We start from the raw sequence: 26,092 nt of genomic DNA, 5'->3' as shown, positions 1-26,092 counted from the left end.
AGCTTATGAAGGGTTTCACAGGAATGCTCCACTTTCAGATAGAGGGGGAACTCTGTATAGAAAACAAAATTGCAAGATGTTTACAATATGCTTTCAAATGAAAAGGAGTATGAATCATAAAGACAGTAATGTCCCATCCTGCATACTGGATGCGGGTATATGCACATATACGGAGAGAACGCATGCAGAAGACAAGAACAATATGTTAACTAGTGGTGGTTAATTTTTTTTATTCTTCATTATACTTTTTTGTATTTTGCAAATACATATTTGGAACTGTAAGGAACACATAGGACTGTTATGATCAGAGAAACAATAGTAAATGGAGCAATGAAAGGAAACCTAATACGTGCTGACTCCCACGTGCTGCCGGGAGTGGGCACCAGTATTCTTGTCCTACATCCCTCACTGTGTAACTAAACAACCCGAGAGTATGTTGCTGTTAACAACTGTTGGGAAAGTAGCATGAACTTGGAAAGTCCATAATTACTGACTTCCTGGATCTCAGCTTCCTCATCTATAAAGTGAGAAAAATCACAGTAACTCTAGATAGGCTTAACTAGGTATATATAAAGCACACTGAAATACTGCAGTATTTAGATGGAGTGCCAGGAACTTCTCAATGTTATTTATATTTGCTTCGCTATTTATAGAACTGCGGCATATCCCCTTTCATAATAATGAGGATAGCTACCATCTGTTGGACAAATAACTGTGTGACCAACACTTTACCGATGTTATCTTATTTAATCTTCACAACAGCCCTGTGAGGGATTTTTATCTCCATTTCCCTTATGGTGAACAGGGACACAGAGAGGTCAAGTGATTTGGCCAAGATCACACAGCTAGTTAGTCACAGAGCGAGGGTTTTGTCCTAGATCTGTCAGACTCAAAAGTTCATGCTCTTTTTCTTATTAACGTATGGGTCTGTGCTTAGCAAGAGGCTCTCCTCCAGATACAAACATTCAAAGCGTACAGTTGCCAAAAGATTAGCTTCCTTTCAACAACTTGTCTGTGGGAGAATGACAAAGAAAGATAAATACTGAGTGAATGAGGTAAAGGTTTATAATTTGTCAAGCACCTACTCTGAACATTCCTAAAAAAAAGTATTGTCTTGTTGGAGAGCTTACTCATATATTATGAAAAACTACTGTGTCCTGGATGTCTTCCAAACCTTGTGAATACTTCCAAAGTTTAAATCTTCTTCCCTCCCAAACTAACTCATCTGCCTCTATTCTGTAATGGCAGCATCATTACTTATCTGATCATCTGAGCCATTTCCCCCTCCTCTGACCATCCACTCAAGTAAGAAAACCAACTGTTGATTTTACCCGTGAAGTGTCTTGAAAACATCACTTTTTTTCTTTTTTTCATTACCTCCTACATCGGAGTAAGCCCTCCTTCCCTCTTGCCTTGGATGATTATGGGAGACTTTAAAATCTCCTTCCAATATATCTTTTGTACCACCATCAAAATTATCTTTCTGGAAAGCACACTTGAGCATGTTATTTCCCTGCTTAAAGATCTTTTCTATCTGACCATGTTTCAGAAGATGGATTCCTTCTCATGGCATGTGGCTCTTGTACTCCAGAGCTCTAGACTCTATTTCCAGCCTCATCTTCCATTTTCCAGTATCTCATCCTTACAGCGCCACTACATTAAACTATTTGAAATTTCTCAATAGATGCAGTATTCCTGCACAATTATTTAAAGTGTATATTGTCCTTGCAAACAAAAGAGTGTACAAGTTAAAAAGTATAGAAGCAAAGCTAACTAATGAAAACTGGTCATGTCAGAGCACAGTTATTATTTTATGTGAATTCTTTTTTTACCTCAAACAGAAGTCTCTGTTCCTTCAACGTTTAGCCTCTAAAAATCTATATACTAGAGCCCTGTGTAAATACTGGGTGCTACTTTAGAAAGAGAGTTAATTTGGCAAATCCTTTGATGAAAAGCATTGATGTAATCAACTGAAATAAGGAAAGAGAAGACTTTTCAAAGATAAACAAAATTAGAAGAGCCAGTATGACACGGATTACAAAATCGAGAATGTTGTATTTGGATTTCAGTTCTACTGCAGGCCTTCCTGACATTTTAAAAGCATTACTGATCTCAAATCATTATTTTGCTAGGCAATAGACAATGCCATCAATATGAATGTTGATTTTAATAAATAAAGTATTCTTTTAGATGTTTACATTTTTATCCCCTCCCCAGGCTGCCCAATGAGTACTCTTTGTGTAATTAATCCATCATGATTAGCATTATATGGACTACCCCCAAAAGCAAGGACCTCTTTGTCTTTTGGCATTGTTTTCTTCTGTTGGAGGATTGAAAAGCACAGAATTATTTCACCCATTTGGGAAGCTTCTACCAGTAAGGAGTATAAGTCACAAATCACAGGACACTTATTTACATTGGTTATTCTTCTTCAGCTCATGTGCTACAGTGACATCCTAAAATTAGGCAACTAAGTAAGAATTAGGCTTTGGGGCTTTGGATCCAAATCAAACTTGACTCCTTCAGTTGATATTTCTTTTCTTTTCTTCTGACTCTCTGGGCCTAATTTCTCTGTGTTTACAGTATATGCAAACATGTTTCTTATTAGTGTTTATTTACTACCACAGGAATCACTTTGAATCCTGCTGGAGATGTTTTTCTCAAAATAAACCCAGATCATATTGGGTTTTATCGTGTAAATTATGAAGTACCAACTTGGGAATGGATAGCTACCCATCTCTCCAGCAACCACACGGTAAGACTAGCAGTACTCATGAATTGTTTTTTTTTTTTTTTTTTTGCTCTAAGAACAGAATCTTCATGATATTAATTTTCTCAACGTGCTTTGGTTTAGGAATTGTGCTGCTTACCTCTTTTTCTTCTTCTTTTCAGGGCTTTTCTTCCGCTGACCGTGCAAGTCTTATTGATGATGCTTTTGCCTTGGCAAGGTGAGTTTTGGAATGAGATTGGGCTATTTAAAATACTGTGGATTTTTTCATAAATCTATTTTCCTGATGAATTGCCATGAAATTTAAGTATTAATTATAGTTTAAAATAGCCAAAGTCATTATTTATAACATTAGTGTCTTCCTTAACTCTCTTTTTTAAAACTCGCATAAACATCATAGCCAAACTACTGCAATTTGCTGTTAGCAGACACACAAAAGCTCACCTACCATATTGACTTTGAGTAGGGTTCATCTGTATCAAAGTCCTTGAGCTAATTAGGAGTGACATTTGCAAATGTTGAGAAGTGCACCTTCATAATTCGATTTAATAAAACAACAATGTGTTTCATTAACTTACTTCTATGAGCCCAAGCCCACTGTATGAGTTTATGGCTAGAGTTGTCAACTCTTGTTCAGGTCATCAGGGTAAGAAGAATGAGACATGGTACTCTAGGATTGATCAGAATTAAGGTACCGCCTAAGAAACTGGACATTTTTTGTTTTCATGGCCTGAAGGTGACCTACACTTAGGAAAAAAAAAATCAACATTGATTAGGGGAATGAAGGAGTAATAACCATACCATCTTTGAGATTTTTTGTTTTGTTTTGTTTTGAAGTAGTCTGACACCACTAATTCAACAGATATTTGTTGAATTTCTGGTACTTCTATAGGAGCTAGGGACACAAACAGTAGGTTTTTCTAGCTTTGTAGTGGCCTCCTCCTAGATACATGCAGTGTACTGAGGATGAGCTGCTACTTCTTCAAAAAGCCTTCACTGCCCCTTTGTTTGGATTGGGTGTCCCTTTCGTGGGCCCTTGTGTTTAGCCACAATGTTATGCTGTCGTTTCTTATTAACTGTCCATCTTACACACCAAACCGTCAGTTATGTGAGGGTAGGCACCCATATCATGTTCCTGTTCATTTTATTCCCAGCTCCTAACTGTGACTGGCCCATGACAGAAGTTCATTAAATATGAGCCGGACACATGTTTGAAAGATAGTACACCAGCACTAAAGGCATGGTAGAACTATTTTCTACAGACTTCCTAGATGAGATACTGGAAGTCAGAAAACCTTCTTGACATTTTTTAAGGAGGGAATTGATAGGGTTAAAAAACAGGCTCTGAAACGATTCAAATCTTGGTTCTGTATAACCTTGAGTAAATTTCTTAACCAATCTCTGACTCGATTTCCTTATGAGTAAAATGGAGATGACCTTATAAGACTTATAAGATTATAAGACCTTATAAAATTTCTTTTGTAAGAAATAAATGAAATAATGCACCTAAAGCACCCCAAACAATGTCTGGCCCAAAGCAAGTGCTTAATAAAGTATACCACTTGACTGTACCAGACAACTGCATAGGCCTGGGAACTTAAGTGATAAAGGAAGATAATCAACATTTTAAAATACAATAGAACCATTAAGAATTCTTTAGAGGGAAAACTCTCCTAGAAATGCATCATGACCTTTTCCAAAGCTTGGCATCTTGGCTCTTAGAAATTACAGAGAACTACAAAATCTTTATAATTTAATTCCCATCACAACACAATGCAGACAGTTCTTCTTGCTTTAAAAAATGAAAGCCTCTTGAACAGGTCTCTCTGGAGTACTGTGTATAAAGCAAATAATTCTCACAATTGAAAGGCTTTCTTGCATTTGCTCAGCTCCTTGGTCATAGCCCCCATAAAATTTTGGAGAGATATGGAAATGAAGAATGTGAGACTCACCTGAAAACCAAAAAATACGTAGAATCACACAGCAACCGATCTGGAAAATACCTGAGCTATCAGCTGAGCTATTTAGTTATCACCCAATTTCCTTCTGTAACACACGGGGGAAACAGGACTCAGAGAAGTAGAGTCCACCGGTGTTGGCTACAGCTAAGTGCAGTTCACTCAGAAGCTTTAGGGACAAAAAAGGAGAAACATGTAGTTGAACAGGTAAGCGCCTGTAGTAGGGTAAGAATTATACAGTACCACTTGGGTGTTCAAAAAGAAATGTTAACTATCATGTTTCATAAGCAGAGCTAAAAGAGCACATCTAAATATAAACATTTTCTTGATTCCCTTGTCCCCAAATTTGAGGAGCTAGTACTCTTACTGCCCCAGATGAATATCCAGATAGGCACATTTGCTCAAGCCAAGGAATAAAAATTTTCCCGGCTACTTTGAGTCATCCAGACAGGCTCAGTTTGAGTGTGAGCACAGTCCCATAAAACCATCAGAGTTATCAACTTCATTTAAGTTCCTCCCTGTCCCTCAGGCTGGTGTCAGGCCAGCCACCTGAAGTGGGAACCAGGTGCTTGACGTCTTCACCATCTTGTTGCACGCAACTTCTGCTCCTCACTCACCAGGCTGCCTCTGACTCCTCCAGGGCTAAGGCCAGGAGACCAGGGAGGGAGAGCAGGTGAAGGGAAGGAAAGATCCTGACATGCTGTCAGTCCTCTCTGGACTTTGAAGATGTTTAATACTGACTTTCCGATGTGATGTTTTCTTGGGGTATTTGCCATCCATACTCATTTTGATTGCTAAGATATTTCTCTTGCAGTTCCTTGAGGTGGGTGAGTGAAAACCTCTGAACCACATCTGGTCCATAAGAAGGGTTCATATATCTTTACCCCCAACAATGTCTGGAAGGATGGGCCATCCCACACAGTCTTATCTCTTTACTCTGAAGTTAGAGCCGTAGTCAACCGTAGTTTCTTAACCTTTAGATTTCTCAGGGTATCAGACACCAGGCCACTGTGTCCCCAAACTCCATGATACACAGGTAAAACTCTTCAAGTGTTTTCACTACAAGCCCTTTTCTTAGGCTTGAAGTGAGGTAAAAAGCTTCCTGCAACCTCTCTCCTGTGGGAGGAGAGCATTCACAGTACCCTGACAGTGATCCCCTGAAGCCCTCTGTTAAAATGTCTCCTTCTGCCCCTAGCTTCTCCAACGTCTTTAATAGGCTGGTGATGGGTTATCAACTAAGAGTCACAAAAATCTCTCCTGACCATGTTAGTTCCAGTTTGGTGGGTCTGCATCTTTGGGGCTTAGGCCAACAAGCCTGGTTTGGGGGTTAGGCAAAGGGCCTTGCCAAAACAGAGATAGAAAGAATCCTTTTTTGTCCACCTGTTACAGTAGAGTTTTCCTTTTCAGGAGCTTGGATTGTGCTCTGTAGCCTACTGTGTGGTAAAGCCAGGAGAGGGCGAGGAATAACATAAGACAAAGCAGAAAGCACTAGCTAATAGGTCTGTGGGTGGGAGCAGGAGTCTCTAGGTGAGGAAAGGATGGCTTAAAAGGCCACCTAAGCTAATGATCCAAGCAGAATTCTAGCCCCGCCTCACATAGCAGTGGCTCCAGTGATATCCGAGGTGAGAATCAAGTTAGCAAATAAAGGCCACCAAGTGAACATCAGCCACACCAAGATTACAGACTTCTAGGGTCACTGGTTTTACCATTTTACAGGTGTTTGCAGAGGTAACCAGAGCACAACACAGAACTGGATAAGCAACTTCACCCTCCTACCTGCACCCCCATCCTCACACTTCCTTTTAGAGAAAGGAGAAGTAGGATAATCAGAAAGACTCCAAAAGGACCTAGTTCTTTGCAAAAAGACTGTTATGAGCCAGAAATACGAATTTAATTGGCAAGTGAACACTGAGAAATCAGACACAATGGAGATTTTTTGGAATTCTCCACACCACCAAAGACTTTGCTGGGAAACGAGCACATGGGGTCAGCTGCATCAACCTAGACACTTCTCTGAAGGGTTTCTAATGTCCCAATGAAGAGCGACATTTGATAAGACACTATGCTTAAGTCAGCTTCTCTGAGGACTAGAATGTACTTCCAGGTCACACCCAGGGAAGCCAGGACAAACCTTTTGTTATACGATTCCCCCAAACTTCCTGGGTGCCTCAGCCCAAGATAGGAGGGCAAGAATTCTCTCATTAGACCCATTTGTCCTTTTTTCCATCGAGTCTGGTAGGAACTGTCTTTAACTTAGAGCCTCCAACTTCTCCAGATGATAGGACAGTTCTATGATTTGAGTCCCTCAGGCTGGGCTTTTACTAGATTGATGGAAGATTTTTAAATAAAGAAAATTATTGAGATGCCTGGATGACTTGGTTAAGCATCTGCCTTTGGCTCAGGTTATGATCAGAGAGTCCTGGGATCAAGCCCCGCATCGGGCTCCCTGCTCAATGGGGAGTCTGCTTCTCCCTCTCCCCACTCCTGCTCTCTCTCTCTCACTCACTCTCTCAAATTAAAAAAAAAAATTTTTAAAGATTTTATTTATTTATTTGAGAGAGAGAGGGAGAGAAAGAGCACAAGCAAGGGAGAGGGGCAGAAAGAAAGGGAAAAGCAGACTCCCCACTGAGCAGGGAGCCTGACATGGGACTCGATCCCAGGACCCTGGGATCATGACTTGAGCTAAAATCAGATGCTTAAACAACTGAGCCACCCAGGAACCCCCAAAAATCTTTAAAATAAAATAAAATAAAATTAACCACATCTGGCTTTCAGAACTGCTGTATGCCTGTGAATTTAACAAAAGGAGTTTGAGACTCAAAGTTGCTTAAGAATGCTGTCTTAGGTTGAGCTCCCTAGAAGCAGTATATGAAAAGGTTCATGAACATGTAGGTTATTGAGAGAGTACTCTCATGAGATAGGGAGTATGAAAAAGAGGATGGGGCAGGGATAAAAAGCTAAGCCATGATATGGTCTCAGATGGAGTCTAGCTTTGCCAGATTCCACTAGAAAGCTATGAATTATGCTATAAAGTGGGTCTAACTTGAGGGAAGCAGGCTGGCTTGTTGCCTTCCTGAATCAGAGAATTAATGGCCTGGGGTGAGATATTGCATTACCTCTTAGGCAAGATGGATATATTTGGCCAAGTGCTCTTCTCTGAAGAAGGTGGCAGCTGTGAGGCAACTGAGCACTGTAAGGGGATCTGAGAAGGGCACTATAGATGTCTTTGTTCTCAAAACCAGGTCTTCACATGGGGTCCCACCAGTATCAACACTGCCCAGGGGAGCTTATGAGAAATGCAAATTCTTTGGCCCTACTCCAAAACTGCTAAATCAGAAACTCTGGGTGGGGGCGGGAGTATGTGATTTAATGAACTTTCCAGGTGTTGTTGATAGATGCTCCACTTTGAGAATCATAGTTCTAAATGATACTGCTCTTGCTCTGGAGAATCAAATATGACCAGTAGGAGCTACAGAGTAACATTATTTGTGGGAAATGAAAAATATCTCAGCTAAATTCTCAAAGGTTATCCTTGTAATAACCAGCAAAAAATCACCCAGTCTGATGTTCTGACCCTATGACTCAGACTTAAAGAAAACAAGTGATACCAAAATGGAACTATTGTATAGTTATCAAGCCTGTTGGAAAAATAAGGCAATAGGATAGGATATTGATTTTCAACATTTGAATACACAGTATTTCCTCAGAATCTCTAATTTTTGGATAACTGGATTCCCTTCTTACTTCTACTTATGCTACCTAATTAGTTAATTCTTCTGGCCCTGGTAACCAAGACCCATTCCCTTCAACCTTTTCACCTACCTGAAATGTACAGACCACTTGGTTTCTGACCAAATGCTCATTCTTCCTAAACTTTCATTATTCTCTTTGCTAAATTGATCCTTAGAGCAACAATTATTTTTCATAAACCTTAAAATCATCAGCTGGACATAGTTAACTGTTCTATAGGGAAAATAGAGAATCATTAAAATTAGAAAATTCTCAAGTTTCAAATATCAAGACAAAATTTTATAATTTTTCTTCCTTAACAAACATTCTCAAGAAAACACTCCATTTTTTTTCACTTTTTAAAAATTTCTTTTCAATGTAACAGTATTCATTGTTTTTGCACCACACCCAGTGCTCCATGCAATATGTGCCCTCACTATTACCCACCACCTGGTTCCCCAACCTCCCACCCCCCGCCCCTTCAAAACCCTCAGGTTGTTTTTCAGAGTCCATAGTCTCTCATGGTTCATCTCCCCTTCCAATTTCCCTCAACTCCCTTCTCCCATCTCCCCATGTCCTCCATGTTATTTGTTATGCTCCACAAATAAGTGAAACCATATGATACTTGACTCTCTCTGCTTGACTTATTTCACTCAGCATAATCTCTTACAGTCCCATCCATGTTGATACAAAAGTTGGGTATTCGGGGCGCCTGGGTGACTCAGTGGGTTAGGCCACTGCCTTCGGCTCAGGTCATGATCTCAGGGTCCTGGAATCGAGTCCCGCATCAGGCTCTCTGCTCAGCAGCGAGCCTGCTTCCCTCTCTCTTTCTGCCTGCCTCTCTGCCTACTTGTGATCTCTCTCTGTCAAATAAATAAATAAAACCTTTAAAAAAAAAAGTTGGGTATTCATCCTTTCTGATGGAGGCGTAATACTCCATCGTGTATATGGACCACATCTTCCTTATCCATTCGTCCGTTGAAGGGCATCTTGGTTCTTTCCACAGTTTGGCGACCGTGGCCATTGCTGCTATAAACATTAGGGTACAGATGGCTCTTCTTTTCACTACATCTCTATCTTTGGGGTAAATACCGAGCAGTGCAATTGCAGGGTCCTAGGGAAGCTCTATTTTTTATTTCTTGAGGAATCTCCACACTGTTATCCAAAGTGGCTGCACCAACTTTCATTCCCACCAACAGTGTAAGAGGGTTCCCCTTTCTCCACATCCTCTCCAACACACGTTGTTTCCTGTCCTGCTAATTTTGGCCATTCTAACTGGTGTAAGGTGATATCTCAATGTGGTTTTAATTTGAATCTCCCTGATGGCTAGTGATGATGAGCATTTTTTCATGTGCTTGATAGCCATTTGTGTGTCTTCACTGGAGAAGTGTCTGTTCATATCTTCTGTCCATTTTTTGATATGATTGTCTGTTTTGTGTGTGTTGAGTTTGAGGAGTTCTTTATAGATCCTGGATATCAACTTTTTGTCTGTACTGTCATTTGCAAATATCTTTTCCCATTCCATGGGTTGCCTTTTTGAAAACACTCCATTTCTTAATATTATTTAATAGTGCTTTTATTAAGGGAGGTTGCATGCTCCTAAATATAATTCTTTCTAAATAAGATCAGGACCTGAGAAAATAGAAAAAATCAGCTTTCTGCACTGAAAACAAGCACTGCATCGTATCTCATTAGTACAAATCAAATGATGCCAAAATTCTCATTCTTATCTATCTGTCCAATACTACTAGTTCGTCCTCTAATCAAACTCTTAGGGAGAAATCAAGATATAATTCATTCTTCATTCACAAAATACTTTCAAACATAGTAGCATTCAATGCATCAGTATTACCAATTCAAAAATTCAAAATTTATTCTTTAATTTAAACTTTCAAAATGTGGGTTTGAAAAGGTAGAATTCCCATCTTGGGTTTTTTTTTTTTAAAACCTAGGCTAAAATTTGAGACATAACAGGTTTCTGAGAACAGTATTTCCAAAGGTTCTAGAATCCCTTTTAAGGAGGAAGAAATTGGATTCTTTAAACTTTGAAGTGTCAATAGAAACTTCAAATTTTGTGGAGGAACAAAATCCATTTTTTATTTGTGAATATTGGAAAAAAGTATGAAAAATTAAATGTTTTAAAGGGAAAAACTAGTTCAACTGGAATGTTTTATGCATTCATAATTCATGAGTATTGTTATGTCTCTTCATATCAAAGGTAAGTCATTTTAATAAGATATTTATCATGGTGCATTTATATATATTATTTTCTTATAAAGTATTTTTAAAAGATTTTATTTATTTGTTTGATAGAGAGAGAGATCCCAGGTAGGCAGAGAGACAGGCAGAGAGAGAGGAGGAAGCAGGCTCCCCACTGAGCAGAGAGCCTGATGCGGGGCTCGATCCCGGGACCCTGAGATCATGACCTGACCCAAAGGCAGAGGCTTAACCCACTGAGCCACCCAGGTGGCCCTCTTATAAAGTATTTTTAAAAGATTTATTAATTTATATATTTAGAGAGAATCTCAAGTAGACTCCTTGCTCAGCCTGGAGCCCAATGTGGGGCTTGATCCTACAACACTGAGATCATGACCTGAGCCAAAATCAAGAGTCAGACACCTAACCCACTGAGCCATCCAGGTGCCCCACATTTGTACATTATAATCGGCTTGTGTCTATCCATCAATATTAACTATAGCTAAATGGCTTTAGTTTTATCCAGAATTTCTCCTCAGCGATTTTTCAAATGTACTTTTTAATGTTCTGTCTTCCTCTTTACTATTGAATATATGAAAGCACTAAGACATCATTGTGAACAAACTTCTTTGATTGTGTCCCCCCAAATAAATGCATTTTCTTAATTGCTTAATAGAAGGATTCTCACTAACATTGAATTCTATGATTTCCATATTAGTACTTTTAGTCAAATGAGTACTAGTCTATGGCTGGATTTTTTTGTTTTGTTTTGTTTTTAGTCTATAGTTTTTAATTAATGGTTTTTTTTTCTCTTCCTTAGAGCTCAACTTCTAGATTATAAGATGGCTCTAAACCTGACCAAGTATCTCAGAATGGAAAAAGACTTTTTACCATGGCAGAGAGCAATTTCAGCTGTAACCTATATTATCAGCATGTTTGAAGACGATAAAGAGCTATACCCTGGGATTGAGGTGATGTTAATGTTATATCTTATGACAGTAAATGTGCAGCAATGAGCAGAATAAGGAGATTTCTGAGACAAGGAGCTTCTGAGAGACACAAAAGCATATCCATGTGCCAAGTGAAATTAAAGGAAAGTACAATGACACAACTAGTCCAACCAAAAAGATACTATCTCTATTTTTCTCCGACTTGAAATGTGCCAGTATTTCTGGTTTAGTATACCACTTTATGATATATTTTAGTGTTAAAAAGAATATAGTACAATATATTGTCTTGTAACAATAGATAAAATACAAACTCGATCCTATTTTCAATGGATTTATCTATGTTAAAATGAATTTATTCTTACTAATGTATAACATTTTGTTTCCTTATTCCTGGACAATAACTGGACAAACGATTTAATATTTGTGGTCTTCATTTCCTTCATACAATAGGAATGTCGGATAGGATAGTATAGGTCATATAAAATAAACATCCTTTGTAAACCCAAAGGCGGCATATATATATTAGTTATCAGTATTTTAATTTCATCAATACTTGATTAATCTTCTAAGTGCAATAAGTATGTCAGGCGTTACTCCACTTCTTACAAATGTTAACTAAAGAGTAGAGGTTAAAAGAAGCTTACCCAAAATTTTATAAAACATTAGAGAATGATCCAGGATGTTCTTATCTTCAGAACTGAAGCAAATTTGCCATGTGATAAGAACTGAAAACCTCTCTTTCCTAAGGAGAGGCCCAAAGTTCTCTGAACTAGTAGGAAAGAAGATTACAACAGGGGGCTATAGATTATAATAAATGAGGAACTGTTGATAAATAGTAAATTATTACTCATTGTACATGGTGCTTTTATTTCAGAAATACTTCCAAAGTCAAGTGAAGCCCACTGCAGATCTTCTGGGATGGAATGATATCGGAGACCACATTACAAAGTTATTTCTTACATTTTTTTTAAAACTAATTTTCATTTAATATTTGTTTGTATGTGTTAAAACATGTTAAAAAGTGCTCACAACCCCCGCTTTGTGTGTGTTTGTTTTTAAGGTTGCTCCGTGCCTCCGTGTTAGGGTTTGCATGCAAAATGGGAGATCAAGAAGCATTGGACAATGCTACCCAATTATTTCAGCAATGGCTAAGTGGGACTGTAAGGTGACTGTTCATGTGCTCATTTCTAGAGGACCTCAAACTTAGAAATGAAGAATAAAAATCTCTGAAACATTGTTTCTTCTTCTAGGCTTCCGGTAAATCTCAGGCTTCTGGTATATCGGTATGGAATGCAGAACTCTGGCAATGAGACCTCATGGAACTACACTCTTGATCAATACCAGAAAACTTCATTAGCTCAGGAAAAAGAAAAACTGTTGTATGGATTAGCATCCGTGAAGAATGTTACTCTTTTGTCAAGGTAAGGGTTTTTTTTTTTTTTTTTTTTTTTATTCATATGAGTGGCATTTGATGGTTTATGTGTCACGGTCACTTTAAAATGTGAATTAAAGTAGGATACGTTTCCAACAACATCTATTAAAACTTATTTTCCCAGCAAGAAACAAAATATCCATGTAAGAGTGGAATAAAGAAATGTAATCTCATATGAAAACACTCTGGGAGTCAGCAGTTTCTAGTTGTGAGCAGTGGTTCAACATTGTGATTCAGGACCTGGGGTGTTTTTCTTTCTGTCATCCTCAACATGTTGGATGTCTCATAACCTCTAGAGCTCCAAATAGTTTGTCTTCACACAAATATGTTCAGTGAAAGAAGAGCAAGGACAAAAGAGTTCCTTCTCACTCGGCTTTGTCTTTTATGCTAAAGGTGAGTTATTTCCGCTTCCCCTCATAACCAGAACTGGATCACACTTGATCATTCTGGGTTATACTCTAGGTCCACCTCTTGGTCATTTGCCAGAGAGGATGAACTTGAATTCCTTTGACTGATTTGGGCCATCATCATACTCTGAGGCTGGGGTAGGAGCCTACCTACTTCCCTAGGATCAAGGAGACCTTGATCCAAGCCCAGAACAAATTGGTTTCTGTCATCAGAGGAGCGTGTGCCACAATATGCACACATACACACAAAATATATTTATATTCCACTCAGAAAGACTGCTTGAAGCACATCTGTGAATCTTCTGCCACTACAGACATGCCCCAAATCAACTAGCATCTGCTCTAATTCATTAGTTGCCTAGTTATGGTTTCTGAGTTACTTACTGCATTCACTTAACCAACATATAGGATGTCCTTTCTATGTGTAGGTATATAAATTGTGGGAATAAAAATGAATAAGGCATGATATCTATCCTTGAGAAACGTACAGGTCATGAACGAGGCAGAATATAAATAGGAAATTATGATGCAGTAACCAATTTGTAAGGATTACCAGAAACAAAGCCAGCAATACTCCTTCACCATCTTGCTTTAGGGTAGATGTCCGTTCTTCTGCTCTTGGCTCTAAAATAGTCTATCAAGAACTTGATCATTTTGTCATTCCATAAAATATCATATTGATCCATTATTTTGATGCCACTGTGCTGATTATCTGATGAGAAAATTAGCAAGTGCTTACATGTCTTACCAAGACTCTTGTGAATTAGAGGATGAGTGATAAGTTACACAAAAATTCAGGACTATCACTAAAGTGCAGATTCTGGAAGTTGAATGGTCTAGAGTATGTCAAGATATTCCCTCTAGGTACAGCCATGGCATACAGTTAATAAAAATCTGTCAATTAGGTCACTTAATTTATCTTGGACTTCTTTGCGTTAGACTATAATTAGAGCTAATTAATCTAACCATATAAATTGCTTTAGAAGGTTGTTTCTTACAATCTAGGAAAGAACAAATAAGATGTAACTGTTATTCTTTAGAAAATAAAAGTATAAATACTTTCCCTTAATTTACTTGTTTTTTAAAATTTTGTAGTTCAAGGGGATAATAGGTAAGTGGGTGAAGTGCTTGTATACAATAAATTCAGTTAATTTTTTAAAAGTTAATAGTTAACATTTTGAATTGTTTTTCTATTTGTGTTTTCTTAGATATTTAGATTTGCTCAAGGACCCAAACCTTATTAAAACTCAGGATGTGTTTACAGTTATCCGATATATCTCATACAACAGCTATGGGAAGAATATGGCCTGGAATTGGATTCAGCTCAACTGGGAATATCTAGTCGACAGGTGGGATAATCAGATAATGGCTTGTTCTCTTTGTTTGATACCATTGACAAGTTCTTTCTTTTTCTCTTTGTTGTACTTTCTGTACAATATCTGGAATGGCATATTACTAGAAGTAAAGGATCATGGTATTTTCCTTCTAGGGAAGCAATAAACTAGTTAATTTTAGACCCAATTCCTTTTCTGGAAATTATTTCTTCTAACTGATCTACAGAGTTCTGAAATCTGGAGAGATGCCTAAATTGCATTATTTTTAGTTTGGTTAAAACAGGTTAATATAACTTTCTGTTGTGTTAGCACCTAGTATAACGCCAGGCATGTATTTAATTCTCAAGATTTAATGAAAACTAAGTGAGTTTCTGGACTTGGGTTCAAACTGGAGCCTTATATCTTACTGAGCTTATATGAATGAAAACTTTTATCTCCCTTGACCAGATAATTATACTTTAGGTATTAAAGGGACCTACAGTCTCCAGGCAATAGCAATTTTAAAATGGGAAACAGAAAGGACAAGAGAGGAACAAAACAAACTAAAGAGATGCTTTCCCAAATTTCTCATTTCTTCAGCCCCGTTTAGAAGAAATATTGCTATTCTTGGTACTAATCCTCTAAATTTAGTGGTTATTCCCACTAAAAATTTTCTTTACAGAATATAAAATAGAATATAGATTATATATCCCATGTAGACATTGACAAAAAGACCTTTACTGTCTGTAATTCCCACACTGGGAAACACGCCCTGTTATCCTCTCCTAATCTCTCCTGTTTTCCCATCAGCACTCCCTCATTGATAATGACCGCCTTATCAGAAACACTAACTCTGAAGATAACTTTTATTTCTGTTCTCTTTTCTACCCCACAATTCACCAGGCTGTCATTAGGTTCATTCACATTTCTCATCCTTCTGAGATTCAGATAGTATCTCTATCTTTCAACTAAGATACCCTACATTGCTTTTGCCTATTTGTGAGGAAGTTTTGGTTTTTCTATTTTTGCAGTGATTGCGTGTAACTGCTCATCCATCTCTACAAAAATTGATTGGCGTGTGTGTGTGTGTGTGTTGCTTTGTCCATCTGTTTATAACTGTTTCAATGAAATGCATGGCTTAGAATTACTTAATCTTTCTATTGAGAACATGTTCTTATCTGAAGATAAAGTTTCATGTCCTGCAAGCTAGTACCTTTCATTTGCTTAATATATGCCTAGTGACAAGTACTGAGTATTTTGTTTTAATCAAAAAGACCATAAGTCTTTCATTTTTTGAACACATGATGCAGGAAGCCTATGCAGATGAAGAAGAATGCTTACTTTTGAATTATTGTAAAAAGATAAGTAAATAATGTTCCATTTTGTATTATAAAATGGCCATTCCCTTACTGCTTATTAAGTATAAAGTACTTTTTAAGGCTTATTTGAATAGTTATGGTGTGATTTATTTCAAATAAGACATTTTTCATTTAAAAAATTAGTTCATTCTGTACTTCTTAATAATTAATAACTAGAAAAAACAGGTGTTATTTTGTCATGGAAGTCATAAACATCTGGCCCTAAAATAAATTTATTAGACCTAATCCTGAATTTAAAAAATAATAAATTGATATTTATTTCCAATGCTAGTTCCAAAACACTCACCCAAGACTTTTAATATTTCTTCATAGTCTAATGATCTAATTCTCATGAGGTATTATTTCACATAGCCTCAAACATAAAATTATACTACAACCACATGTTGGACACAAATATAACACCCGATATTAATTATGGTTAGTTTGAATAAATAGAATTTCCCTGCTAAAATCGGATAGGAGGAATTAAACAAAAATGAGCAAGCTTTATACAAATATTTCCAAATTCCTGAATATTTTCCAGAATTCACAATGAGTGATTTTCCTGCCTAGGTTACTGAATAGTTTGTTGTCATCCTAAAATAAATAAGCTGCTTTTTTATAGATGGTTTTGTCATGTGATTGTTTTATGACAACTGATGGCCACACCACTAATGCCCTTTCTAGTTCGAGACTTAATCAAAAAGTTCCAAAGACACTTCTTTTTTAAAAAAATTTTATTTATTTATTTGAGAGAGAGAGAGTGAGAGAGCACGAGAAGGGAGAAGGTCAGAGAGAGAAGCAGACTCCCTATGGAGTTGGGAGCCTAATGCAGGACTCCATCCCAGAACTCTGGGATCATGACCTGAGCCGAAGGCAGCCGCCCAACCAACCAAGCCACCCAGGCGCCCCTCCAAAGATACATCTGCAGTTAGTCTTTGCTTTTGTTTATTCCAGTAAGGTCTTAGATGAAACTGTGAAGGTGAATGAACTCAATAAGTCAGCAGCGTAGTGTGCTAAGGTTTGATTTTAATTTATGACTATGGTTGAAAATTAAGTCAATGGGACATGACTGAAACCACTTAAAGACTGCCTCATAGACAAAAAGTTTAGTAAGAATTTAATTATAAGTTTTATGTGCATTGAAATAATTTCTTTTAGATAATATAATAATACTTGTATAAATATTAAGTCCAAGAAGATGATTGCTATATAATATATTTTTTTAATGTTTAAGATAAATCCTTATTTTAGTTCTGAAAGTAATTAATATGATAAATATACAACATACTTCCCTTTAAATGCTACAGTTTATATGATATTGGTTTATTGGGATTAAACTATTTTGTTCTTACATTTTTAGTTTTTACATAGGTAGTTTCAGTCTTTATCCAATCTATTCATTGCTAGTTCCCCAAAATATCTTTTAATTTGTAGTCATTAAGACAAAACAGAAAAGGAACATTATAGAATTATAGAAGGTCACTGAGAAAAATTGTTTTCTTACCTCTAATTAACAGACTTTCTTTGAATCTACAGAATATCATTATAGCAACTTGGTGTGATTCTTTTTCTAAATCTCCCATTTTCTTATTATAAACTGGGTAGGTATTTTTTTCTTTTTTTTGCACAAAATACAGATAAGCAAAAATAGGAATACAAAAATTACCTGTGATTCCACTACCTAGAAATAACCCTTTTCACACTACTATTTACCTTGAGACATTTTTCCATGGCTCTTTATTTACAGAAATGGAATCCTATAATACATGTGGTTTTATAACCTGCTTCTCCCCTTGCATCATCCTTTATTGTGGATATCTTTTCATGTCTTTAATGTTATTTTTGATGCTTCCTTAATGTTATTTTTGATGCTCAATCATATTTCAATGTGTAGATACATCTTAGTTTATTTAACCAATCTCTGTGTGTTGGATAATAATACTGTTCCAAACTGTCTGATGAATGTTGCAGAATGGCCACCCAGAAAAAAAATTTACTATTAACTTTGCCCATTTTTCCAACCCTTGCTCATACTCAGGGCTGTCTTTAGAAATATCCTTGCTAATGAAAGACCCATATGTGAGATAGGAAACCATCAAAACCCTAGAGAAGAATACAAGCAGCAAGTTCTTTGGCCTTGGCCACAGCAGTTTCTTACTAGACACGTCACCAGGGACAAGGGAAACAAAAGCAAAAATGAACTATTGGGACTTAGCAAGATAAAAATCTTCTGCACAGTGAAGGAAACAATCGGCAAAACTAAAAGGCAGTCTACTGAATGGGAGAAGATATTTTCAATAACATCTGATGAAGGGCTAATATCCAAAATCTATAAAGAACTTACCAAACTCAACACTCAAGAAACAGATAATCCAGTTAAGAAATGGGCAGAAAACATGAATAGACATTTTTTCCAAGAAGTCATACAGATGGCCAACAGACACACATGAAAAGGTGTTCAACATCACTCATCATCAAGGAAATACAAATCAAAACCATGATGAGATAACACCTTACACCTGTCAGAATGGCTGAAACTAACAACACAGGAAAAAACAGGTATTGGCAAGATGCAGAGAAAGGGGAACCCTCTTGCGCTGTTGGTGAGAATGCAAGCTGGCGCAACCACTCTGGAGAACAGTATGGCAGTATATTTCTGAGTATAGCTCAGAAAGCTAAAAATAGAACTACCCTATGATCCAGGAATTGCATTACTAGGTATTTACTCAAAGGATACAAAAATACACATTTGAAGGAATACATGCACCCTGATGTCTATAGCAGCATTATCAATAATAACAAACTACAGAGAGAGCCCAAATGCCAATCAGCTGATGAATGGATAAAGAAGAGGTGGTGTATATATACAATGGAATACTACTTAGCCATCAAAAAGAATGAAATTTTGCCATTTGCAATGACCTGGGTGGAGCTAGAGTATATTATGCTAAGCAAAATCAGAGAAAGACAAACACCATATGATTTCACTCATATGTGGAATTTAAGTAACAAAACCAATGAATATTCAGGAAGGAAAAAGAGAGAGGGGGAAACAAATCATGAGAGATTCTTAACTATGGAGAACAAACCAAGGGCTGATGGAGGGAGCTAGGAGGTGGATAGGATAGATGAGTGATGGGTATTAGGGAGGGCACTTCTTATGATGAGCACTGGGTGTTATGTATAAATGATGAACCACTGAAATTCTACACCTGAACCAATATTGAACTGTATGTCAACTAACCAGAATTTAAATGAAAGAAAAAAAGAAATACCCTTGCTAATTGAGTATATAAAAACTGATACCTCATTTTAAGTTATAATCCTTTTAGCCAGTAAATATTATATAATATCTATTATGAACCAGGCATTGTGCTTGGGATTGGAGATACAATAGTAGAAACAGACCTGGATCTCTGTCCTCATGGAGCTTAAGATCTGGTAATGGAGACCAATACTAATTAGAGAATCACACAAATGCATGTACACTTAAAACTGTAATAAGTGCAAACAGAAGAGGTTCTAGTCACACTGGAAGAGTATAAAAGGGAAACTGGCCAAGTCAAGAGCATTTGGACATTAAGGACTTCCCTAAGGAAGTGATGGTTGAGCTGAATTCTAAAGGAAAAGCAGGAGTTATTTAGGTGAACAGGAGATGAAACATTCCTGGATGAATACCTTCTATCAGAAAAGAGAAAAGATAAGGGCCAACCTTTGCAGGGTCAGGTTAAGATTTGGGCTATTGTTATAAGAACAGTGCAAAGTCACTAAAAGATTTTAAGTAGGAGAGTGAAATGACTGATTTTATTTTGAAAAGAAAGCTCTGGTGGTAAAGCACAGACCTAGATGGGGGCCAGAGTGAATTTGAGAAAAGCTGTTAGAGACCTATTGGCGCAGTCCCAGAAAAAGATAGTGGTAGATTGGACTCTGGTTATAACAATTAAGATGGAGAGGTAAGAACATTTAGAGCTTGGTGAATTAGAAATAGAAGTGAGGGAACAAGGATAATGCCTAGATTTATAGAAATGATAAGGAGAAGGAGAACAATGAATTCAGTTTCCTATTTATGATGCCATTGAGTCTCTTTTGAAATGCTGAATTAGAGATTGTTTGAAGGAAGTTATAGTCTCTTGTCAAATGCTACTTAAGGTGGAGTAAATCCAAGACTGGAAAATGTCCATTAGATTTACTGGCATAAAAGCTATTGGTAACTCTAGAAAGAGTTTTTCAGTGGAACGATGGTGGCAAAACCTAAATTGAAGCAATTTAATTAATCAATCAGTGGAGAGGAAATGAAGATATGAAATGTAGATAACTGTCTTGTAAATCTTGACCATGAATGAAGAGGTGAGATAAAGAATATTAAGAGACGCCAGATCAAGGAAGAGAATACTTTTCTTTTTCTTTGTGGAAGATTGTTTGTTTGTTTTTTTAAAGATTTTTATTTATTTATTTGACAGAGATCACAAGTAGGCAGAGAGGCAGGCAGAGAAAGAGAGGAGGAAGGAGACTTCCCGCAGAGCAGAGAGCTCAATGTGAGGCTCAATCCCAGAACGCTGGGATCATGACCTGAGCCGAAGGCAGAGGCTTTAACCCACTGAGCCACCAAGGCGCCCCCATGGAAGATAGTTTTAATATGTTTACTTTATTTTAAAGCTGATGAGAAAGAGCCAGTGATGAATGAGAGATGTAATATGTAAGACAGAAAAGATTCTTTTTTAAAATAAAATTTTTAAGAAAGTGGGGAGAAGTTGGAGTCAATGCACAGATGACAGAAGAAAAACAGGTATCTTTGTATGTCTGTAAACTAAAAGATGTAGGAGTTACTATGTATTTCCTCTGTGAATTAGAAGACAAGGTCATCTTTGTTGGAGAAGGAGGGAAGCAGGAGAATGTCTGGAGGTTGAAAGAGAGTGAAAACACTTGAAAAAAGTAACTCAAGGATTAAGAGAATGAACTGTCCAGGGTAATGTAGGAGGACTGTCAACATGGAGGGTCCATCTAAGATTGATATTCATGAATTTATACCGAAACATTTTGGAAAAAGTTGGGTGACCTCCCTTGACTGATGAGCCACTTGACGCAAACACAGAGGAAATGGGCAGTTGATTTCATCCAAAGCTAGAGTGTTTGTTGCTAGACACAAGTTATTAAACTGTAAGGGAGTTTAGGGCTTAGGAAAAAATGTTATTGGAAGTGGTAGACTCTGGAATCTAAACTATATAAGGAAACAAGTGCAAGAAAAGGAAGAGCTGGTGGTCCAGGAGAGTAGGGCTAGGGATGGTTGATGGGCCAGAAATCCGTATGAAGTCAGAGAATGGTCACAGTGGAAACTGAAAGGTAAATTTTGTCATGAAGGGTGCATGAATGAACAATTTTAGAGACAGTGTACTTATTGATGATCACAAGGCATGATCATGGGAATTGACAGTCAAAGCAAAGAAAATATCATTGGGAATGAGTATGTCAAGAAACTAAGGAGCTGAGATGTTATATTTATCATCGATGTGGGTCTTGAAATCACAGCTTGGAGTAGAGAGGAAGACTAGGAGTCAGGTGCTAAAGTGTATCATAAGTTAGGTGAGGGGGAATAACTAGAAGGAACAGAGGTTTTTAAAAAGAGTGGAGAAATACTGGTCTGGAATCCACAGTGGGGAGCATGAGCACATCAACTCCATTTCTGACCTGCTTCTATGAAGGATGTGGGAAAATAAATGTTCTCCAAATGAGAAGAAATACTCCCTGGAAAGAGTTCATTCCAGAAGGCTAGTTGGAAGAGATCTCAGAGTCTGTCAGGGGTGAGGACAAGCAGCATATACATTATATTTGGGATAATGACTAATGACATTGAAGGGAAATTGCTTACACTAGATTGTTAAGACATGAGAGATGAAAGAAATGGTGGATTTCAGTTCAATTGTGTCTGTGATAAGAGTGAGCACTGGACCTAGTTCACTGAAAATCATGGTTACTTATTAGAACATTTCCTGTTTTTTCCCCCACTGGTTCATTTTCTCTTTATGTTTCTTTTGCAAACTGCTGATTCATTTCTTTGATAATTTCACATTGGCATATTTCTCCTTTTTACCAGTTTGTAAGTGTTCTTTGTATAGTGAAAATATTTGCTCTTTTCACAACAAAATAATGAATTTTTACTTAATTTTATAAACTTTTTAGCATAAACATTTAAAAAATACATACAACAAACTTTATTAGCTTTTATCTCCATGGCTTCTGCTTTTGTTATGTGATAATTTTTAAATGTAAAATTTCTTCTAATGTTTGTTTATCTCTCCATGTAGTGATAAGATTTCTTTTATCCTTCCCTGGCATTCCAGTGGTTCAAAGTTAATACATAATTCTTGTGGTTATGTTTTCACACCGTGATTGGTTGCAATGAGATTTTTAATAATCAGAATTATTTGTATTGTGGTCTGTTAGGAAATTTCTGATGCTTGTTCTTTAAGAGAGAAAGTATGACAGGGACAGGAATAGAGAATCATCTCTAAAATCCTATCCTTGCACTTAGCTTCAAGTGTCTTTGTGTAGCCTGACTAATATAGATCATATAGAGTGATACAGACTAATACAGTATGCAAGTAGCTCATAAAGCTTTTTGAAAGAAGAATAAATAGCTTATGTTCAAATTTCTGTACCTGAGGGAAGATGCATGGAGGATTTATCAGGGTAAAGTTGACTAGAGCTGCTTTGCTGTGTGGGAAGCACAGAAATGCAGCAGCTTAAAGGACATACATAATTATTTCTCACTCATGCTAGTTTCCCTAAGCGAGAACTACAAGTTGTTAAAGGGCTCTGCCCCATGAGGCCTAGGACCTTATCCTGTCGGTGTGGCTAGAGCTTGGAGGAAGAGAACAAAAGGCAAGCAATTTTCCTTCACTCAACAAGGAAGCAGAGGAAGAATGTGGCATTTCTGCTCCTGTTCTGATAAGAACTGAGCTGCCCATCTGCACCTCGCCCTGAGGGAGGTGGAGGAACCTGATCTCTGTCTGGGTTCTCCTGTGTGCAGGGTAAAAGAACAGACTGGGAGAATCCAACCAGCATCAAATGTATTTACTTACTGTTTTGCTTACTTTGAAAATTACTATTTTTAAAACCCCACAAATCAAAAGGAAATTTCTACATCTAGAGAAAGGATTTAAAGTTCTGGGCACTTATATTCCCTCTTCCTTCTTTAAATTTCTCTTCAGATATACACTCAATGACAGAAACCTTGGCAGGATTGTCACAATAGCAGAACCTTTCAACACTGAACTTCAGCTCTGGCAGGTATGAAGTGAAATCCCTCTAAACTTGTCTAGGAAGAACAGAATTAAACTTTTCCTTTTTTTTTTTTTTTTCAAATGGAAATGGCATTTTCTCTATTCAGATTTCAGAAGACAAGGAGAAAGAAATAAGTTTTATATCTAATTAAATGTAGACCTACTTTTTCTAAACTGAAAACAATTCAAGTAACAAAGTGTAAAAGTTGAGAAAGCTGAGGCCGTGACAGGCTTAGAAGGCTACATGAGACCTTCTGGCTTACCAAAGTGTGGACAGTATGTCTCCCCCTTCCTTGTAGGTAACCTGGAATAAGATAGTCAAGATTTGATTCCTTTCAAAATTCATAGTTTTGGAATTTAAAGATATTTAAGTTTCAAATATCTCAGTTCCCAGAGGGAAAAATGTTTATTAATGTTGGAAAATTGAGGTTGTATGCATTTTCATTATCAGTATATTATGTATTGGAATGTTAACATTCTTCTGAACAAAATTATTCTTATTTTTGGAAGTGACAGACAATATATGATTGAGTTTGGGGGAGGATTTTGGAAGGAAGATGAAAGAGAGAACCAAGGTTAACAGAGGTGGTATTATGAGGCCTTAATAAGGGAGCTGAAAGTATATTAAAATAGTCCCAGCTCCTGAAGCGAAAGGCAAAACGAAGCCCGCATTCCACACATTGGGTTTTCCAGGAACCATGCACAGAAAACAGAGAAGCAGCGGAAGCACAGAGGGGCATGCAGCCGTTGGTGTGCTGCTCTCCTTCCCCAAGATGGCAGAGCCTCTCTGGACCTGACATGCTGCCAAAAGTCCAAAAGTCACGGGTAATGATTACCAATCTGAGAGAAGGGCTCAGTCTAATTGATGCACCAAGACATGTAACTCAGTGTTGTGCAATGATAATGAATTTCCAGGGAAGAAGAAGACAAATCCAGCTTGTAAATAAAAGCCTTGAATACTAATTAGGCTGAAAATGACTTTCTTAATTATTTCTTTCTCATTTCTAGATGGAGAGTTTTTTCAAAAAGTATCCAGATGCTGGAGCAGGAGAAATACCTAGGGAGCAAGTGCTGGAAACAGTGAAGAACAATATCGAGTGGTTAAGGCAAAACAGAAACACCATAAGACAATGGTTTTTGGATTTACCTTAAGAATGGTTAATGTGTCCAAATGTCATATTTTAATTTTATGATTCTATTGTTTCTCCTATTACATATATTTTGGCCAAATTTACAAGCACTATGGAGGGAGTCTTATACACAGATACTGCTTTTGCTAAGTAGTGTGTTTCTGTCTTGCAAAGCTTTCAAATTGTTCTTCTTTGTTTATGAAGGAAGATACTAATACAGTAGTTAATGTACTCAGGGATTTCTTCTAAGTGTACTTCATAGGAGATTCTTTGCAAACTGAAGAGAATTTAATAGCCATTTTAATGTCTTTAAATATCATTCTTTATATCTTAAATCTGTGAAAATAGAACAATTTGGTCTTAGCTTTACATTTTTAGTACCAAAGAAACACCACTTAATCTTCTCTCTTGATTGATTTTTAAAGTTTAAATACCAGTACTTGAGGGACCAAAATTACCATCTTAATCTTTATTTTATTATTCAGAATTACACATATCTAATATCATTGTATTCACATGTGTCCTACTCCTTTAAATCCTACCAAAGTAACCCAGGTTTAAATTTTACTCAAGGACTGCATGAATTAGCCAAAGAAACGCCTATTGCCTTCATTCTAAAATCAACAAAAACATTCTCTTCTCCTTTTTAAAATAAATCTGAATGGTTAATCTGAAGAAAATATGTTGTTTTCCAGTGTCACTTTACTCTTGAATAATAATGACTGCTGCATTCCCCAGATAACTTAGCATGAGACAAAAACAATTCAAGAACCTAGCCTTTTTCATGCTTGGTACTCAGTCGTCCTGCTCCATTCCCTACAAAGCTCCTTCAAATATGCTATGAAATTAGAGGAAAGATAGTGCTTAACTTTGCTCCATGGATTTTAGAGAAAAAAGTCTAAATAATTGGAAACTGGTCAGGAAAGAGAGAAGCCTGATTATTCCATAAAACTAAATGGAATTAGAATTTAGCTTTGATCTAACCTAGCAATCTAAGTGTGAAAATGAGGAAACCCATGTATGTCTTCAGCATGACTCTGCATATCTGAGGATATATCTTCTTATAGATAACTTTTATGTATAAGCCTTTAGATCCTAATCCATACAAAATAGCCCTGATCAAATTTATATTCGTGACTTGATTAAAGACATCAGTTTTGTAGAAGCCGGTGGCAAGAATAGGTTTACTATGGCACTGGGTGCCTAGTAGATCCACAAAGTAAGCTGAATAGACAGCAAAGAAGGTAAATGACTACATTTCAGTCGGCTGTATCTAGAAAATCTAAATTTATTTGGAAACTTCAGAAGTATAAAATGATTTAAGATTAATTTGATGCTAATTGGAGCACATGGAAACAATCAAAATCTTAGCTTTGACTTTATCTATGGTATATTATGCCTTAATTAAATACTCTCAGGCTTTGTAAACTTTCTTACTGCTATTTCTTAATTATTGCTTCTCAATCTACACAGCTAAATTGACAAATTCAAATACAGGCAGGGGTGGGGTGGTGGTTGTAGGGAAGATTTAAAAAAAGAAAAAGAAAAAGAAATTTCCAGACCAAAACTTTAAAAATGCTATTTTAAATAACTTCAGAAGAAAAAACA

The 26,092-nt window shown here is 37.0% G+C and overlaps 1 protein-coding gene across 1 annotated transcript in view; it reads left to right on the top strand.

Annotated features, from left to right (window-relative positions):
- LOC123931857 (glutamyl aminopeptidase) overlaps positions 1-25,164 on the top strand; it is an 88,052-nt gene extending 62,888 nt beyond the window's left edge. Inside the window, exons 12-20 of the mRNA XM_045989486.1 lie at positions 2,628-2,755; positions 2,893-2,948; positions 11,432-11,582; positions 12,436-12,509; positions 12,622-12,726; positions 12,812-12,982; positions 14,609-14,749; positions 23,283-23,361; positions 24,363-25,164. Of these exons, the coding sequence (XP_045845442.1) occupies positions 2,628-2,755; positions 2,893-2,948; positions 11,432-11,582; positions 12,436-12,509; positions 12,622-12,726; positions 12,812-12,982; positions 14,609-14,749; positions 23,283-23,361; positions 24,363-24,506 (1,049 nt within the window). The 3' untranslated portion in view covers positions 24,507-25,164. The remainder of the gene's footprint in view (positions 1-2,627; positions 2,756-2,892; positions 2,949-11,431; positions 11,583-12,435; positions 12,510-12,621; positions 12,727-12,811; positions 12,983-14,608; positions 14,750-23,282; positions 23,362-24,362) is intronic.
- Positions 25,165-26,092: the final 928 nt, after the last annotated feature.

Source organism: Meles meles, chromosome 2, assembly GCF_922984935.1.
Source record: "Meles meles chromosome 2, mMelMel3.1 paternal haplotype, whole genome shotgun sequence".
NCBI classification, from domain to species: Eukaryota; Metazoa; Chordata; class Mammalia; order Carnivora; family Mustelidae; genus Meles; species Meles meles.
This window is presented reverse-complemented; position numbering and strand designations above follow the sequence as displayed.